The sequence below is a fragment of the Erythranthe guttata genome, chromosome 11 (genome assembly GCF_056151865.1).
Source record: "Erythranthe guttata isolate IM_541 chromosome 11, IM_541, whole genome shotgun sequence".
In the NCBI taxonomy this organism is placed as follows: domain Eukaryota; kingdom Viridiplantae; phylum Streptophyta; class Magnoliopsida; order Lamiales; family Phrymaceae; genus Erythranthe; species Erythranthe guttata.
In genome coordinates, this window is record NC_142543.1 from 1748447 (window position 1) to 1768959 (window position 20513).

A 20513-nucleotide genomic window follows, 5' to 3' on the forward strand; every position below is an offset into this window, starting at 1 on the left:
TCTCTCTTTTTTTTTTTTTTTAAAAATTCAATTCAATTTTATTACTTGTCAATATATGGTGGGTGGTAGAGGGTGATGAAAGGCCTGCCATGAAATACGTCCATGGCAGGTGTGGGATTTGGGGGGGGGGGGGGGGGGGGGGGCGGGGGGGAGGCGGGGTGGGGTGCCTGCCATGAAATTCAGGTCACGGCAGGTGTGGGGTTTTGGGAGGCGCGGCTACGTTGGAAGCGAAGGGCTGATGCTTTCTTTCATAATTTTTTTTTCTTTTTTTTTTTAATTCATATCAATTCAATTATTTATTAATTTTTTAATAAATATTTAATAATTAATAAAATTTTAATACTTTATAAATACTGAATAAATGTTAAAAATATTTTAGAATTATATAATTAGAAATTTAAAATATTGAATACATGTTCAATAAATATTTAATAATTAAAAAATATTTAATAAATATTGAATAAATATTTAGACTTGTTTAATAAATATTAAATAACTTTCAAATACTTAATAAATGCTTAATTTATGTTAAATGTTTTTTTTTAATGTTTAATAAATATGTTTTGTAATTGTTTTTTTTACAGATGCCTCATCGATGAGTAGGACATACGGGAACAACTTCAGCATATCAGGAATTCGAGGATCAACAAACACCAAGTCAATAACCTCATTCGTCATTGAATCGGCGCGGTGTCGTTGTATATAGTTGCTCTAATCAATACCCTGCATCAAATGTTGAATAACTGTCTTTCTGCCCATTAATTTAATTTTGATTTGAGTCTTGCATTATAAATGTATTTCAACGAAGTGGTAATATTTGGATCTTCACGTCAAAGATAGTTTAAAATCTTCTTAGGCTTCACGTGACTTCTCGTCAACATCTCGGTAACTTCATACTGCTTATAAAGACCATGCTTCGAAGTCGGAGGATGATTATGCTTCCCGTAAACTATAGAGAGTTCTCATTTATCATCTGCTTGTAGAGTCACCTTCAGCTGGAAATCACAATTACCTTTTTTTCGTGTCAGTACATTTTGTACTTTCTACACCTCTATTCTTCCGTTTCACATACTTTTTTCCATACCGATTACAGGTGACGTATACTCTATCACAAAAAGTATGACCTATACTTAGCTTAATGCCATGGCTTTCAGCTGTGTCTCTCGCTCACTGTATTAAATCGGCTCTACAATTAAACAATTGCACTCCTAAAAAATATTCAGAATAATCAACTTCCCTATTATCCTGAAAAAAAAATTATAACAAAAAAAAAAAAACACAACATCGGATCGCATCTAAAGTAGAAGCGGACACATCAAAGACGGCGCCCACATTGGACGCGAATACAGTGTACTGCGCGCCCAACATGTGCGCGCTATCTGTTTCGTCTTCCAAGTTGTCTGCCCTCTGAGTATGACGATTTTTTGGCAAAAAAATTAAAATCTTACATCAGGTTTAAGTGGATTGTCGTTAGAAGGTATTGAACTCATTAGTTGATGATTATTACGTAACAAAAAACGACTTTTGACGACTTCTTAGTATTTTGAAAACCCTAGAAAAAAGTTGGAGAGAAGTCGAAAAAATAGAGCATAGAGAGAAAATATTTTTTGTGTATAGAGAAAATATTTTTTTTATGTGCGGGATTTAGTAACTTTTTGTGTGGAAAACCCTAGAAAAAGTTAGAGAGAAGTCAGAGAAAATATTTAGTAGAGAGAGAATATTTTTGGTAGAGAGAAAATATTTTTTATTTATATGCGGGATTTAGTAACTCTTAGTACAGGATTTAGCACCCCCTATTTTTAATCGGTATTCGATTTTAATCTGCCTATAGGACTAAAAAATAATACTGAATTTAAGCCCAAGATTGATATCATATTGGACCCAATTATTTAACGTGGTACATAATAACTGTCAGCCCATTTCAAGTTTGTGCTTTCCAACTGGACCCAGCAAAGCCAACGACACCGTATTGTGAAAAACACTGCAGTAAATTACAACAATCCGACCTATGATTAAATTAAAAAAAAAAAACTCCTCATGTTTGGATAATTATAACTACTCATCAATTATGAATATTTTACGGTGTCAATGTCAACAAAATCTTCCAGATTCCGTGGAATGTTCACTAGTTTGTACTCATTTTGTGCAAAAAATGCACTTTATGATGCACCACAATCTAATATATACAAGCCAAAAAACACATTTTATGATCATCTTGCTTCAAAATGTGGAGCACGAATGGGATAAATCGGGTACAAAACTGAAAATATTCCACATAATTTAGAAAATTCCACTAAATTTAACACTGCAAGAGTGTACGTCTAACAAGATTTATAGTTGATGGAGATGGTTGTAATTACCCAAACATGAGTGGTTTTTTGTATTTGACCATATATTTACCCTATATTATATACTGAAATGATTTGTGCAGGCCAAAATTAAACATTCAGGCACATTTTTTACCATTCTTCAAAAAACAAAAAGTAAAAAAACTCAAAAACTCTCTCAACCTTTCGATTTTCTTTCGCAAAGCCCGTGCAAATCGTCAACAGATCGGAGATAATTTTTACGTTTTTACGATCCTCTTGTTATGTAGATTACGAATCCGGAAAAAAAAAACGAAAAAAAATCACACGTTGGCCTGCTCGTGTGAATTTACACGAGCGCATCCACTGTGCTCGTGTAAATCCACACGAGTAGGCCTTTTTATTATTATTTTTTTTTTAATTGCTCGTGTAAAAACACACGAGTGGTTGCAAAGTGCTCGTGTGAAATCACACGAGCACTTTGCAACCACTCGTGTGTTTTTACACGAGCAGATTAAATTTTTTTTTTTTTTTTTTATATAATTTTTTTTATAGAATTATAAGATGCTCGTGCAAAAACATGCGAGCATTTCAACAGTGCTCGTGTGAAATCAGATGAGCACTGTTGAAATGCTCGTGTGTTTTTGCACGAGCACAAAAAATTAATTTTTTTTTTTTTTTTTTTATTTTTAATTGGGTAGGAATAGTACAAAAGGTAAATAGTTATGGTAAAAAGGTAAAAAATCATGGTAAAAAAGTGCCTAAATGTTTAATTTGGCCTGCGTATATCACCACCCTATTATATATGCTGAATGACCAAACTGCCCTTCGGGGGTGAAAAACCAAAATATAGCTCAACACACGCACAGAAATTTCAGATCTGAAAATGAAAATGAGAAAACCCCAACTCATGAATGAGGCGAAGAGAGAGAGATGATTGTTTCTAAGGGTGGTTGCTCATTTCTTCTTCGCCTATGATTTCAGCTTCAAAAAGTCAACAACCCTTCTTTTTTATTCTATCTGCAAAACCAACAGTTGTTCCGGGTCGGATCTCTGTGTGTTTTGCAGAGAGAATTCGGTCAAACGGATCGATCTGTTTAGTTTCATGGTGATACATGAAACTATCTGATCATCTGCTGACGTCATCATCATCATCACCATCAATAACAACAACTACAGCAATGGCTGACATCACTCTGTTTTTTTTTTTTTTGGTTCGAACCGGCGACCTTCTGTACTGTGTAGGCTGTGACGATGAATTTTCTTCGAGTTGGGTCGGGCAATGGAGATAGATCCGACCCGTATCTTGGCGGGGCGAACCCGAGTTATGGATCTGGGTTTTGCAGCCATGGCGGTGTCTCTCTCCTTGCCTGCTGTTTTTCCAGATCTGAGCCTCAATTTTTTTTTTTTTTTTTTTTTTTTATTTCTTCATAAAATTATTTAATGAATATATTAACTATTAAGTTGACAAAATTTATATTAAAATTTAAAAACAAATTCAAAGATTACTTTCTGCTAATAAAATACAACATACTTCTAATTACAAAAGGTTAGTGGTAATTAAGTGAAAAAAAAACTTATCACTGATTGTTCATTATATTAAATGGAATCTGTACTCTGATTTTAAAAAAAAATTATGATTTAAAATAAAATTGTGTTTAATTATATTTCCATTCTGACAATTATTTAATTTAAAAAAACGAGGGACAAAATCGTAAAAGACCACAAAGCAGAAAAAAACCCTTTGGCCTTTCCCCATATATAAATAGAAGAAAATAGCTGCGAAATGTTACCAGTACAATTGAAGCTCAACGAATGAGGCACAGAGAGGATAAAAAGGGATTTTCTTCAAGGGGTGGTTGCCCCTCTCTGCTTTGCCCATGATTTCACTTATTTAACCAACAGCCCCTTTATTTAGGGGAATTTTGCTTATTCGTCCCTCTCTGTTATTATTATTATTTTTAGGGTAAATTATAATTATGTATGTATGTATGAATTTGCTGGATTCGTGAGAAGGCTGTGATGATGATAAGTATCCGCAGAGCAAATTGGATCGGGCGATTCGGATATCCGATCCGTATCTTGGCGGGGCAACCCGGACGGCATCTCGCATGCAACCGGGTCTTTTTTGCAGCCATGGCGGATTCGGCCTTTTGCCCGATCTCGTACACAGATCTGAGCCTTTTGAATTCCTTCAATTTCGTAAATTGAGAAATTATGTGTTACTCAATTTTATACAGAAACCTAGCTCACATTTGTGTTGTATTCAATTAAAATTTAGTAATTCCTCATAAAAAAATGTCAAATTTAATTATTAAAGTTCGATAATAATTAAATATGATTGAACAACTACACCAAACGAGCCCTTAAATCATGGTATATGAATTGACAAAAATACCCTCGAAAAATAATCAAAGTTACTCCCAACGGGATCCATTACGACACCGTATTATACAAAAACAGTGTAGCGAAAATAATCATACTTGTTACCAGGATACCCTCGCATCAAAAGAGCAGTGGAAGTGAGGGCAAAAAGGGAAGAAAGCCAGTATAAATAGCAAATACCCCATTAATACAGATTTGAAAAAAAAAAAAGCTCAGAAGAGAAGAATGAGGCAAAGAGGGAAGAAGAAAAGAGGGATTTCTTCAAAGGATTGTTGCCCCTTCTCTCTTAAGCCTGTGATTTCTCATTCCACACACAAAATCAACAATCCTTCACAAATTTTATTTATTTATTTATTTATTTTTTGATACATCAATCTGATATGCGGCGCCTCTATCTCTATCTCTCTCTCTCTCTCTCTCTCTCTCACACACAAACACACACTCGGGGCTGTGATGACGATTCTGGATTCTTCTTCTGAGCTATAATGGATCTGGCAATCGGACAAATAGATCCGTATCTTGGCGGGGCGACCCGGATGGCTTCTGGGTAATAACCAGATGCAACCGATGGTTTTGCAGCCATGGCGTGATCCCTGTCTCTTTTGCTTAGACCACTAACCCACAGATCTGAGCCTCACTTTTATTATTTTAATTATTATTTATTTTATTTTATTTTATTCTTAATTTTGCTCAAGAAAATCACGGAAAATATCAATTTTGACCAGCACTCGAAACATAAATACCGAAATGGACTTGTAAAATGAATGAAGAACTAATTAATTGTTGAGTACAAAATTAGAAAACCCAAAGTATGAAATAATTAATTGGAAAACCACCCAAAAAATGAAATAATTAGTAAACAAAATAATTTACTGGAAAACCAAATAAAGTTTGATTTAAGTGGAAAAATGATGGGCAACACTAGACAACTCAACGATGTTTATGTAATTATTTAATTTTAATATATTTTTCTACTAATTTTTTTACTATAATTTTCAATAATTATCAATCTCCTATTTTTCATTAATATATCTCAAATATTAAGTGATAAAGATAGAAATTTGATTTTTCAAATCTTAATCTATATATTTTGATTATAAATCTTAATATGCAATATTTAAAAAAACTAATATTATATACATTATGAATAATACTATATCATTAAATTTTACTATGTACTATTTTTTTATTATGTTTAAATTCATTATTTTTATTTCACTTTTCAAATAATATTCCGTAAATCGCACGGAGAAAAAAAAAAAAAAGCTAGTTAATAATAAAATATAGATACCAAGAGTAAATTCAATTAAATTTGTTCGTGATTAATTCAATTGTGTACATCAAGACAATTTCGTTTGAAAATATTTCGATACAATATTACAGAAAATCCATAAATATTGGGTAATAGATATAGTAACACCCACCAAACGAGCCCTTAAAAGACTTGTGTAAATTGACAAAACTACCCCCAATTACATTAAAAAGGGTGAAAAGGGTACAGTTTGAGGAATAGAGGCGCAGAGGAAAAAGAAGTGAAGTGGTAGAGGGAGGTTATGGAGTTTCTCAAGGGTGGTTACCCCTTCCTCTCCCCCCCCCCCATGATTTTTCAAAATTATCCATCCAAACAGCCCTTTAATGTGTGTGTGTTTGTCCAGATAGAGATAGATATACGATAGATACAATCTTCGTCTGCACAGCACGCGCTCTGACTGAATCAGTCATCTTTTTCTTTTTTTTCTTTCTTTTTTTAAAATCTGGTACAGTCTCTGTTGCTGTTGCTGTTGTTGTCGGAGTTGAAAATGGCTGTGATGATTATTTTATTCAACAATTCCTCTGAGCCCGGCCCGTATCTTGGCGGGGCAGCCCGGATGGCATTTTACTTGCAACCGGTGGTTTTGTTTGCAGCCATGGCGTGGCCGGATTCTCCTGCCCTAATTACAGATCTGAGCCTCAAATTCAATTACAATTTCCTTTTTTTGGAAATACCAATTATGTCCTTCAAATTGGTTGAAAGAGCAGGGGCAAATATGACAATTCGGTTTTGTATATAATATATATACCTGGTAATAATACCTTGGAATTTTTCATGAAAGAAAAACGCTCAGAAGAGAAAAAAATTAGGGTTTGCAGAGAGAATTGGGATTTCTAAAGGGGTGGTTGCCCCTCTCTGTAAATCCAATGATTTCTTTCATTTCATTGAAAAAAAAAACCAACAGCCCTTTTCAGTGCTGAAGAAAGCAGATACTGATGATAAGCTTTTGCAAAAACACCCCTCTAAACTATATATATATGCTCTCTCTCTCTCTCTCTAGATTTATCTATATCTGTATCTATCTATCTATCAATATGGGAAGGAAAGGGGCTGTGATGATTTGATTGTACATTGATTCTTCTGAGCTGGATGGGTCGGGCAATCGGGCTGATTAACCCGTATCTTGGCGGGGCGACCCGGATGGCATCCGAATTTCGGATGCAACCGATGGTTATGCAGCCATGGCGTGGTTTAATTCCTCCGTTGCCTGATCCCAACCCTAGATCTGAGCCTCGGTTACATTTTCTCCTTTTCTTTTATTTTTATTTTCTCAAATTTGGATTTCTTTGATTTTATTATTTAATTTCTATTTTGTTATTATTCTATATAATATTTGCTGATCTGCATCAAAGATCAACAAGATCTAATTTAGAGACAACAGTATTTTGATACCAATGAAAATGAATGTTTATACCAATGATAATTTGAATACTTTTTTCATTCAAATAAAAAATAAAAAATAAAGGAGAAAATTACCAGAACACCCTCAGTTGAAGGGTGTTTATTGTTCAACTTTCTAGTTGAAGGGCGAAATTGTGAAAATGTCAATAGTTCAGGTGGAAATAAAGGAATCAAGAATGACATGTTAAATTACCAGAACACCCTCAGTGCACAAGAACACACAAATGACAAACATTGCCCTCTATTGAGGTTTTCGATTTTCTGCCCCACTTCTGCCGGCCACTCAGTAACTCTTATGTTCCCCAGGCCCGTAAAACCAGGGTCAAACGAGGGGCAAATAAGGAAAACAACTTTAAAACAAAAAAGGTATAACAGTATATATTGAATCGGAGTTGAAGAAATTAAAATCATGCGAAAAATACTATGAAAAATAAATATTTTTTCAGCAGTTCAATTATTAATTTTATTTTTGTTAAATGGTAGGTCAAATTTTAATTTTAATGAAAAAAAAATAAATATTTTTAATCGATATTCTATTCTATATTTACATAGGACTAAAAAATAATACTGAATTTAAAAGCCCAGGATTGATGTGATATTGGACCCAACTATTTAATGTCGTACTTAGTAATCCACTATACCAAGGACACCCTCGCGTATTAGATGGAAATGCAGCAAAAGAGAAGTCAAACTGAGGGCAAAAAGGGAAAAACGCCAGTATAAATACCAAATACCTCTCTCTCCACCATTACTGAAGGTGAAAAAAAAAGCTCAGAAAAAAAGAATGAGGTAGAGAGAGAAGAATCAGTGGGATTTCTTCAAAGGGTTGTTGCCCCTTCTCTCTCTAACCTATGATTTCTTCCTCAGTCAGAAAAATTCAACAACCCTTAACAAATAAATAAATATATATATATATACAAAAAGCTGTGGATCTGTAATTTATCCACACGCCAAAACACACACACACAGATTCAACAACAGAGAAACAGAGAGAGAGAGAAAGAGAGAGATTCAATGCTTGTTCAGTATCAGTTCCTTTCATCCAAACGGAACCTTAATCGATGAGGCTGTGATGATATTTCTCCGTTTATTTTTTCTGAGCTTTTTTTGTAGATCCGGAGAATGGTGAAAACCGACCCGTATCTTGGCGGGGCAACCCGGATGGCGTATGAGATCTGAGGGAGGGGTTTTGTTTCTCTCTCTCTTTCGGTCTTGTATGCAACCGGTTGTTTGCAGCCATGGCGTGGTGGCGTTTCTCTTCTCCGACCTTCAATCAGATCTGAGCCTCATTTTATTTTATTTATTTATTTATTTTAATTTTTTAAAATTTCAAATTGGAAAAAAAACATTTAATCTGATTTAATTTTTATATTGTTATTCTTTTGTCAAAATTATATTTTATATATATATTTACTATACAATTTGTTCCTCAATCTGAAATTGGTTTTGATGAATTATTATTATAACCTAATAAATGCAGAAACATTTCTTCGATTCCTTGTTAATAACTTGACCCGTTTACAAAATCGGATCATGCACCGGCTTGTTAATAACTTGACCCGTTTACAAAATCGGATCATGCACCGGCTTGTTAATAACTTGACCCGTTTACAAAATCGGATTATGCACCGGCGTGTTGAAATAAATGAAAAAAAGAGGGGCAAAAAAGTTAATACCAATGATGAAATTAATATAAACAAAATGAAGAGAAAATTGTAATTAAAGATTACTTTAATTTGTTTGTTGACTTCAGACCACTATCGAATTAATCATGCATATAAGTAACTTAATCATTATTAGAGGTAGATTACTTACTTCTTAATCATTCTGTATGTATTTACAAAACTATCTCTATTTTTCTCGATTGTTGGAGCATAACACGTGTGCGACGCACGTATCATCCCACCTATTTATTTGTTTAATATTTTATTAGTTCTCGTGAGCTAATTGGATTATTGGAAGAAGAATTAAAGTGATTTTTGTTTAAACTATATTTGACCACATCGACAAACAATAGATACAATGTTGGTTAATGAGTTAAAATTGTAACGTTTAGTTAAAAGAGGGTTTTGTAATATTTTTAAAATACGAGAGGTCTTTCTGTGATTACATTTAATTTAAGAGGGAGTAATTTAATTTACTTTACTCAACTATTGATCAAGAATAAAACTAAAACTATGTAAACAAATTAAGAAAACACTAATCCTCATGTTAGCTAGTATCAAACCTAAGAGAATACACGATTAATTTCTTAAAATTAAATTTTTTTTGGGTGTAATTACACCTAGCTAGTTTTATAGAAGCTATGATCTACCGTTTTTTTATAATTAACCGTAAAAAGCAATGAAACCCGTATGGTGCAAACTTTTGTAGATGACTTCGTTGTGGTAGGTTTTGTTAGTTTTTCCGTTAAACTTAATTGTGTGTGTCAAACTTCAAAGGGATAGTCATACGTTTGAAATAGACGAAAAAACAAAGAGAAATTACCCATAAACCACAAGCGGGTTATGTGATGATATTACAAGCAAAAGGGGTGGTATGCAAAAGAATTACCTTGACATCGACCGAAAAACTAAAGAAAACTATCTCATAAACTACAGGGTATAAATTATAAGGGTATGTGTTAGTATTGCGAGCAAAAGGGAATTACCTGCAAAACTTGTAACTATTTACCTTACAATTAAACCATAATTAATTTAGCAAAAATATGTTCTCGAACATTCTCGTAATTCAAGAATCCCATAGACAACAAACGTAAGGCTGCCAACCTGCCACGTATACCCTAATCCCCAATTTGACTATACCTTCCTCGAAAAACAAACTCTCCTTATCAAGAGAAACCCTTACAAAAGGACTTGAATCCCTTCGAACAGAACACACACACACACACACAGTACATTAAATAAAAAATAAAAAAATGGCGAAGAAAGCGATGGAAGTGGTGAAGTGTTTGGATGTGGAGAGGTACATGGGAAGATGGTACGAGATAGCTTCGTTCCCATCTAGGTTTCAGCCCAAGAGCGGCGCCGACACCCGGGCCACCTACACACTCAACCCCGACGGCACCGTACACGTTTTGAACGAGACTTTTTCCGACGGTAAGAGGGGTTTCATCGAAGGCTCCGCTTATAAGGTTGACCCAAATAGCGACGAGGCTAAGCTTAAAGTCAAATTCTACGTGCCGCCTTTTCTGCCGATTATTCCGGTCACCGGAGACTACTGGGTTCTTCACATTGATGATGATTATCAGTATGCTCTCGTTGGTCAGCCCACCAGAAAATATCTTTGGGTATCTTTTTTATTAATTATTTTTCTAATTATCTTTAATTCTGTGTCATTACTCATAATTGATGCTACAATCATAGGATATACTAATAAAACTATTCAATTTGATTGGCCCTACTTAGTTATATACCTCGATAATTTAAATATTCCATCACTTCAATAATAATTTCTTCGGTGTTAGATTATTAATTCGATAATTAAATAATTCGTTAGAAATTAATAAAATTTCTCTAGTACGGAGTATAATAATTTGTAGAGGTTTAACTGCTAGTGGTTCAATCTATAATTAGTTCCTCAATAGATGAAGGAAAATATTCCTTTTGTATTTTCAAAATTTCGAGTTGGGCCGTTTAATAGTTAGTGTGCTAACCGTATGTTGGATACGTTGAGTGACCCCTTCGTCTAAAAGCTTAAAAGCTCAAGATGTTAGTGGGTGAATCATTTGGTATCGAGCGGCCTTAAATTTTTCGAAGGCTAAAGAAATTGATTTGTTTGTTAAAGGGCGGCGTGATTTACGTGATCATCGTTTTTGTTGCTACGAAATGAGATCTTAGTGTGCGATTTTATTGGTTTGATTTTTTTTATTTTGTTTTGCAGATTTTAAGCAGGCAGCCTCGGCTGGATGAGGAGATATACAATCAGCTAGTGGAGAAGGCCAAAGAAGAGGGATATGACGTCAGCAAACTGCAGAAAACAGAGCAATCGGAAACTCCACCGGAGAGTGAGAGTGCACCGAAAGACACTAAAGGAGTTTGGTGGATCAAATCGATTCTTGGGAAATAGTAAGCTACATTGTTGTTATTAATACGAGTACGATCAATCTTGGGATTTTATCATGTTTAGATGAATAAGTGGGGCATATGTTTTGATGTTTTTCTAGTCCGAATATCTGTGTTTTGTTTTGTGAATCTATGTTGATGAAGATTCCGTGTGTTTTCGATTCTATGACGCTTTCATTGTATGTGTAGTGTTGCTCTGTATATAAGATCCAAGATTTCCGAGGTTCAGGGCTTGTAATATAATTTGTTTTCAATTATTAGTTGTATATTTTATGTATGTACCGAGAGTTTCAAGTGTGAAATGATCCAAATTTATACACCACAATTTGATCTTACGCACAATTACACACATAAACGTACGGGTAGAGTTAAACCTGTACTGGATAAATACACGTACTTGTCGATTGTTCAATTAAATAACAATTGCCATATAATAAGCTTGACTAAAAAGCTCTTAAAATCATACTGAAATAGCATCGTATCAACATTACCACCGAAATTTGTGAACACGATTCTCCCTTTTCTCAACGTGAAACAAAGATGAAAAGAGGAAAAAAGCAAAAGATTTCAGCTTCACAACCGTATTTTAAGTGATATAAACAATCTGTCGAACTTCATATTCATCAACAGCAACTTAAACCATACATATATGAGATAGCCATAGCCCCCTTCTTCCGATAGAAGCATTTACAAGATCGTACAACATTGATTAGTTTTCTTCGCCTGCTTGTAAAACATCTGTTTCAAAAATTTCAAGAAAAGGTTTATTATCAGCAATGGTAAAACGAACATATGCAGGTACTTTCGTTGTATTTCAAGCTGTAGATAACTAATCGCACATATTTTCTTTCAATTATAAGTTAGATATTCATTGATCTCAAGCTTCAACGGCCCATAACCGAGCGAACAAACTTCTTGTCAGTTGAGAGGAAATATTAACAAAATTATCACTTCTAGTACAAGTCGGATTATTGAATCACAAACCAGGATATATGATTAGGAGAAACGGTAAAACGGTTTGTCGGTTTATATGGTGTATCCTTCAAGTGAAAGTTCAAATAAAAGAGAAGCTAAAAAACTGAAGATACTATCAGGTAAAATATGTATGGATAACTAACCTGAGAAGCTGCGCTGAGATCTGAACTCTTATCAACCAAACTGTCTAGCTTCTCACCTCGCTCTAGAACACTGTCGATAGTCTTGTGCTGAGACAATGAACAAATGTATTTATTGAAAAAAAAATTGTATTTACATGTTAACAACAAGGTTAGAGAGGAAACGAGAGAAGAAAGGGAGAGATTAATAAATAAAAAAGTCGTTGCTGGTATAATTTGTATCAGCTTGTAAATATCGATTTACCGCGACTAAATTTGGTGGGTGACTATTGAAACATTCACAACTCAATCTTCTAAACATTTTGCAAAAAAAAAAAAGGCAAGTGGCTGAATATTCAGGAAATCGATTCTGAAATCCTATACCGACTATACATGCAATGGCCTTTGGTCTTCACGAGAGACGAGAGCTATATCGTCAGAAGTAGCAAAATAAGCCCTACATCTTGAGTGATTAACGCAGATGATACCATTTTCAAGTCCAAGTAGAATTGTGAAAAGATGAATATATACAGATTCGGGAATATCCATGTTTGGATATCTTCCGATCAGTAAAATACCAACTTCTGAACAATAGTTTCTAAGAAAAATCCTTGCAAGAAATTACCTCAAACGTCACAAGCTAGGAAAAATCAGCATGGAATCGCATAGAAGAAATTTTCGACTTTTTATTATTTACTTGGACTCGAAAATGCATACCCAAATAAAAATCCTCATAACACATCTGATGTAAAATGCCAGTTAACAATATAACGGGAGAAGGGTACTTACAAGAATAATTTTAGTTTCATCCAACTCTCTCTGAATTTTCAACAGCTTGTCAGCTTCAGCAGGGTCCTAAACATTTACGTGGCAAAGAAGTTGAGAAAATATGCGATAAATATAATGTCAAAGTACTACCAGTCTCGATTCTCGTAAAAGAGCGAAGGAAGACTTAAATAAATACCTGAAATTTGGTCAATGCCTCACTCAGATAGGGCCATTGTTGAGCATTATCAGCTTGCACAGTTTTCCACGAATCACCAAAGTTCTTGAGATATTCATCCAATACCTGCCAAACAATTTTTACATTTTATTGCAACTCAATAATCAGTCTAAGAAAGAAAAAAAAAAAAAAAAAAAAAAAACTCCCACCAACGAAAATAGAAAATAGAAAATACCTGGTTGAACAATGAGAATGCACTTCGGACAGGATAGTGATCGTCCATAAAACCCAACGCGCACAAGCCATTTCGATTGTAAGAATGAACTTTGTACTCTGATTTACCAATGAAAAAAAGAAAATTTCAAAAATTTGGCAAACTTCTTACGGACATATCGGATACATTTGTAAAAACAGAATGGACTGTCTTACATACACCGGTGCACGTCAATTTGTTACTCATCCAATTGAAGTAAAATTTCTCAATTAAGTAAATCAAATTCGATCAAATACAATCACCACCAATGAACTTAAACAGAATCTAGATACCAAGTTCCGAACATAAACCTCCATTGTACAGTTTATATATGAACTAGATAATCAAATAGACCTAAATCCTAATAAATAAATCAACCAACAACGAAACACCACCGATCATAAAGCAAGCTGAAATTACCTACTTCTTAACACACATAAACATAATTATCATAACAACTGAAGCAGATAAAAAATAAGAAAATCAACAAAATTAGAACGCCAAAAACAAAATTCACAACTCATTAATCCCCAAAACAGAATAACAACAGAACTCCCAAAATCAAGTAATCAAAATTAAAATCAGCAAAAAACAAATTGAAGAATGAAAACTGAAAACCGCATAAATCAAAATCAATCGTATAACAGGAGAGAATTGAAATAATCAAATCGGAGCATACCTTCGTGCTGTACGGACTGACGCTGGCCGGGCGGGGTCCGTTTAGCTACGGTCCGACCCACGAAAACAATGAATTCCTTAACGCTGGGCCGTTGAAAAAACCCGAAGCTGCTGAGATCTGATGCGTTGGCTAATATAACCGGATCCGAACCCTCCGAATTGCATTTCAGCACCATCAACGCCGTGATCTTCACCATCTTTTTTTTTTAACAATAAACCACAAAATTAGCAGTAAATAAGAGGATTGTGTTCTGTGCTAGTAAACGAAAATTAGAAGAAGAAAATTAAATACAAAAACCCAACAATGATTGGAAATATTGGGATATAATATATGAATGTGTGCGTATATATATAAATATATATATAGAAATATATATTTGTTGGATTTTTTTATTGTTTATGCTTTCGAATGGGAAAAAAGTGTGGATTGATGGATCTGATGCCCTGCGGTAGCGTTCTTTGAAAGGACCGCAATTTGTAAAATACATCTAAGCCCCTTAATTTTATCTAATGATGCATTCACCCCCCAAACAATTATATGCAATGTTTTCGTCCCTCAAGTATAGCTAGAAATAGGATCCAATAGAAAATGCTATTTGCGGTCACAAAATTGCTATTCGCGGTTTTTAACAAAACCCCCCAAAACTTTTAAAAATATCAAAAAACCCCCCAAAACTGCAAATAGCAAAAAAAAGAAAAAAAAATTCGAAAATTCGAAATCAAGCTTGAAGAAGGGTTGGACTTCGATTTTTTGATGTAATTTCGACTCTTTTATGTGTATTATGCATTGGGTAGGTCGATTACGGAACCAATTTCGTACACGCCTTGGGCGCCCATCTTGGGAGTTCGACAATTTAAAAAAAAAAAAAAAAAAAAAAAAAAAATATTTTTGCACTGGACGCCCAACTCGGGCGCCCAAATGCAGCTTGCACGCCCAACTTGGGCGTGCACTGCATAAATGGGCGCCCAAGTTGAGCTTTTAGGCGTTTTGGGGGGGTTTTTGGATTTTTTTGGAAAGTTTTGGGGTTTTAGTGAAATAAAATGTTTTTTGGGGGGTTTTGTCAAAAACTGCAAATAGCAATTTTCAAACCGCAAAAAGCAATTCCCCCAATACAATTTAACACTTTTACAAATTCTTTTTTTTTTTTCTTTTTTTTTTAAAGTTTATAATTAAAAAACTAATTTCAATCTCATTCGAAAACTGGAATGAAGAAACATGTTCTAAAATCGAAAATCTTCTAATCAAAATGGACAGGATTCTAAAATTGCAATTTTTTTTTCATGTCAGATATATAATAATATTGATATTATAAATACAGTTTTAGGAAAATGGATTTTTTAAAATTTAAATCGGAATTCGAATGCGAAAAATTTAAATTGTTCTAAATCAGAAAAATTCTAGTTGGAATTGAGGAAGTATATAATATTATATTGATATTATAAATATAGTTTTAGGAAAAAATAAAAGGGATTATTTGACAAAACTCCCTCATATGCATTGTCCAATTAAGGTGAGTCCATATTTTTTTTCTCTTTTTAAGAAAAGTCCAAAAAATTATTAATCACCATAAATAATATAATTTAATTATTTTAATACCATTATACCCTTCACCCTATATTCATTCCACGATCTTCTTTTTATCTTTCGTTTTCTCTCTTCACTTTTCTGCCTCACCCCTGCAAATTCTCTTTTCGCTTCTTTTTCTCTTCACGATCTCTTTCTCTTTCTCGCTTCTTTTTCTTTTTTTCTCTTCACCGCTCACCCCTGCAAAAATTCTCTTATAATCGTTTCGCCTCCAGCGCTGCAATTTGCAGGGGTGAGCGGTGAAGAGAAAAAAAGAAAAAGAAGAAAAATAACATTTTTATTATTTGCAGATGGATTTGGCTGTAGAAGACGATATCCACAACTCATAGATCCCTTTCGTATTTCTTTTGTCAAATCCCAGCAATATTAGTCTTCTCTCACCGTTACACAACATAATAAGAAGGTAACGATTGTTAGATTCTTTTTAGGGTCAATGATTATCAATTTGTTCTTTTGTTTTCTTTTATGTATTTGGTTCAATTAAGCCATAGGGTTGGATTTAGATTTTTTATTTTATCTTGAGAAGGGATATGTTGGATTTGATTGATGTTTTATTGTTTGATTGTTTAAATAATTTATATAATTATTTGTTAATTTTTTTTTTACAATCTGAAGTTAAATTGGGAAAGAATGAATATATAATGAATAGGAAAAAAGAAACAATTTAATTGGCAATTTGTGAAGAAATAATGGACGGTTATTGTACTGTTCTTTTTTTTCCTTCTATATTTATTCTGAAATATCTCTCCCTCTCTCACAAACAATAAAGCAATTAAGTTTTGAAATGAGTTTTTGGTGATCTTTGACTTGATATGCCGTGGGATTTTATCAATAATAAAAATGTTATTGTGATTCATATTTACGTCTCTTGATTTATAATTTAAAAAACAATTATGTAACTCTTGTGGACGAAAAATTGATATATTTTTGCCGGTATGCAGGTCTTGGTTACACACACTCGTCGAACGAATATATATTGTTGGCATCGTAATCTACTACATGATTAATAAATTTGGTATAGTTTAATAGTGGATTTTGATAGTTACATAGTTGATTACGTAAATTTGGTTGGGGAGTAAGTTAATTTTCTACAGGATTTTGATAATTTTGTAGTGGATTTCAATAAATGGATTTCGAAACTATATAGTGGATTTCGATAACTTTATAGTGAATTTCGATAACTTTGTAGTGGATTTCAATAAATGGATTTCAAAACTATATAGTGGATTTCGATAACTATATAGTGGATTTCGATAACTATATAGTGGATTTCGATAACTTTATAGTGGATTTTCATAACCATATAGTGGATTTAAATAACTATATAGTGGATTTCGATAACTTTATAGTGGATTTTCATAACCATATAGTGGATTTCGATAACATTTGAGTGGATTTTAAGTTGCTTTGAAAAGGGATATTTTGAATGGATTGAATTGACATGTCTTTGATTTCTTTTTCTTTGTTATAGTTTCTTGACAGGCGGAGCGATGTCGGTGGGGAGGGATGTTAGATAATGCGACCAGGTTAAGGATGTTTTGTGTAAACGGGGGAAAAAGGTTGCAGAGGCCACTAAGGAGACTGGAGACTTGGCTGGAAACATGTGGCACCGCTGTGAGTTCCACGGGAGAGGTGTTTTAATTGAACCCGTGTTTTGGTCGTGCGTGAATGACACTGAAGTGGTGGTGTTGCCGTAGTATATCTCCCGGAATGACGTCGTGCGGGCCTTTTTGGGGTTGGTGGTGTTGCACTTTTCCGTGGACAAAATAGTGGATTTATGTTTTGAATAGTGGATTTGCGACTTTATTTGTTGTTATTTTTTGAGTTGTGTTAATTGTAGTGAATTACGTTCCTTCGTAATGGATTACGTATGTTTTTAGTGGATTTTGATAAGTTTGTTGGGGACTATGTTAATTTCACAGTGAATTTTATGGTAATTTTATAGTGGTTTTCAAAAATTTATAGTGGTTTTCGATAAGTATATAGTGAATTTTAATTTTCGTAATCTTGGTGGAAAAAAAAGTTATTTAAAAAAATTTGAATAAAAAGCAGAAAATAAGTAAATAAATAGGGAGTTAAAATTATATTTTTTAAACCCGGTGAAAAAATAAAAAAATTAAATAAAATTACAATTATATTTTTTTTAAAAAAATTGAAATTAAAAAAACCATATTTTTTTTTGAAAAAATTCGAAAAGAAAGAATGAAAAAGAAAAAAACTAAATGACGTAACGTGAGATTTGTGGGAGTAATTTGAGAGAGAGAGTATATTAGGGGCATTTTGGATAATTGAGCTTGGAAGGATTTATGTCAAATTTTGGATTAAAAAATGGATTTATCATGAAGTCAAAATGGAATGAGGGGTGTTTGTCATATAGCCCCAAAATAAAAACGGAATTTCGAATCCAGAAAATTGAAAAGAAAACAAAAATCAAAACTATATTGTTCTAAAATAATAAAATATTTCTAGAATAAATAAAAATAAAATTGAATTACAAAATTAAGAGAAGATATCTTACGAGGGTAAAGTTGGAATATAACCAAAATGGGTCGGGTCACATTTAATATTAATAAACAATTATTCTCATGCATCGATTTTCGGAACATCACTGTTGGAGGTGGAAAACAGGGTGGATCCATCTCGTTAATTGTTCCATAATCACACACTAATTAGTAATTAACAGTAGCTGCTTAATTAACTAAACAAATGGGCAAAACAAACATCCCTTCGATTTCTTATTTACCGCATTAACAAATAACAAGTGTTAAGAAACAAGAGATAGAGAGAGGAGAGAGAGAAGAGAGAGAAAGAAAGATGAGTTGGTTGAAGTGGTGCTTGGTAATATTTGCAGTGTTCTCAGCACTGTGCGTATCTGGGCCTGCTTTGTACTATAAATTGAGCAACAATGGTTTGAAATTGAGAGGGGTTTCATCTGCTTGTACTCCCTGCAGTTGCCATTGTACCCCTCCCAAATCCATTCTTCAGGTTATTCCTGGTATGCCCCTACCTTGTTCTTCACCTTCTTTCTTTTTTTCTTTTTTTTTTTTTTCTTTTGTTCAAAAGATTATATGCCACATTCTGATTTTTAGATTCTATTGTTTCTGGTTTTAATTTTTAGGCAATTTATGATGGATGAACCCTAGTCTTGATTTGCTTCAATTCTTAAATAGCATGAGTTAATGATGTTAGGTTGGCAAGATTCAACCCGAGCCTAGCAGCTTATCAGCTATTAAAACACTATTAAAACAGCTTATCAGATGTAATAGCTTATCATAGCTTATTAGATGTAATAGCTTATCAGTTGTTCAAAATAAGTTTAGTCAAACTATTAAATATTCCGTCCGTTTCACATTAACCGTCACTTTAGAGAATCTTTTTCTCTCTATATTACTTGTCACTTTAGATTAAACGATCAATGTTATTTTAGTCTTTTTAATATATGTTTTTCCTAAAATCAAGAAACATTTACTGAAATTCTTGATAGTTATGCAAAAGTGAAAAACGACTATTATTTAATAGCAGTGGGTTTATTATTATTCAATAAAATTAGTATATCTATTTTTCACAATTTTTGGTTATGTCATCTCCCTTCCTAGGTTCATAATTATGATTCTATGGCATATATATTTTTTTTCTGTAATTTATTTACAATTGTTTCTTTTTAAATTAAAAAGATATAATTGCTGTTCAATACGGCCTTCCAAAGATTTCGAAAACCCGATTTTGACAGTTTCCGGTTATTTTTTTCTGCAGGGTTGGCTAATCTCACTATTACAGGTAAAAACAAGTCGATATTTGTTGTCTGAATGATATCAAGTTTCGATTGAAAAAGTTAATTACAATCTCAAATGATTTCGAAAAATTTGACAGAATGTGGAAAAGATGACCCTGATTTAAAGGAAGAGATGGAGAAGCAATTTGTGGATTTATTGTCGGAAGAGATAAGACTGCAAGGAACTGTAGGGAAAGAGCACTCGCAACATATGAACATCAACTTGAGAGAAGCTAAAAGAGTAGCTACGCAGTATCAGAGAGAAGCCGAGAAATGCAATGCTGCTACGGAAACGTGCGAAGGAGCTCGTGAACGAGCCGAGACACTTCTCAGTAAGGAGAAGAAATTAACTTTGCTTTGGGAACGAAAAGCTAGGCTACTCGGTTGGGAAAGTAATTAAAACATTCCGATGCTCTGTATTTCAAATTATCGAACAATAATTGATTTTTTATTTTATTTTATTTTTCTGTCCAATTTTTAGAATTCGAATCCGGTTACAGATGAGAAAATTTAGGGGTGGAGTTAACACTTTCGAAAAAATAAAATAAGTTTTTTTTTTTTCCGGAAGTGAAAATCGCAAACCGGAAATCGAATTTTCAGAGATTGGAATGTGAAAAATTTGTTCCAAAGATGGAAATTTTCGGATTGAAATCGGCAGAATTTGGAATTTCCAGCTAGTCACCTAGATTATAAAATAGATAATAATACTGATTTTTAAAG

At 33.4% G+C, this 20513-nt stretch overlaps 3 protein-coding genes and 1 long non-coding RNA gene across 5 annotated transcripts; 3 read left to right on the top strand and 1 right to left on the bottom strand.

The window, feature by feature from the left end:
• The first annotated feature begins 10188 nt into the window (after positions 1–10188).
• On the top strand, positions 10189–11745 carry TIL (temperature-induced lipocalin). The gene is made up of 2 exons (XM_012988680.2): positions 10189–10693; positions 11287–11745. The coding sequence occupies exons 1-2, from the start codon at positions 10322–10324 to the stop codon at positions 11470–11472; spliced, it is 558 nt and encodes a 185-aa protein (XP_012844134.2). The 5' UTR covers positions 10189–10321; the 3' UTR covers positions 11473–11745.
• A 127-nt stretch (positions 11746–11872) lies between these two features.
• On the bottom strand, positions 11873–14908 carry YKT61 (SNARE-like superfamily protein). The gene is made up of 6 exons (XM_012988679.2): positions 14438–14908; positions 13741–13838; positions 13527–13631; positions 13352–13417; positions 12587–12673; positions 11873–12206 (listed from the first exon to the last, which is right to left on the bottom strand). Exons 1-6 carry the CDS (start codon positions 14631–14633, stop codon positions 12156–12158), a joined length of 603 nt encoding a protein of 200 aa, XP_012844133.1. The 5' UTR covers positions 14634–14908; the 3' UTR covers positions 11873–12155.
• Positions 14909–16282: 1374 nt separating this feature from the next.
• Positions 16283–17929, top strand: LOC148766765 (uncharacterized). 2 transcript variants are annotated; one of them, XR_016034435.1, is made up of 3 exons: positions 16284–16424; positions 16963–17036; positions 17493–17929. It is a non-coding gene; the product is annotated as an uncharacterized LOC148766765 (long non-coding RNA). The 2 variants fall into 2 exon arrangements; XR_016034434.1 differs by lacking the exon at positions 16963–17036 and having other exon boundaries at positions 16283–16424.
• A 684-nt stretch (positions 17930–18613) lies between these two features.
• LOC105964191 (uncharacterized) lies at positions 18614–20267 on the top strand. The gene is made up of 3 exons (XM_012988717.2): positions 18614–19016; positions 19775–19798; positions 19892–20267. Exons 1-3 carry the CDS (start codon positions 18836–18838, stop codon positions 20191–20193), a joined length of 507 nt encoding a protein of 168 aa, XP_012844171.2. The 5' UTR covers positions 18614–18835; the 3' UTR covers positions 20194–20267.
• Positions 20268–20513: the final 246 nt, after the last annotated feature.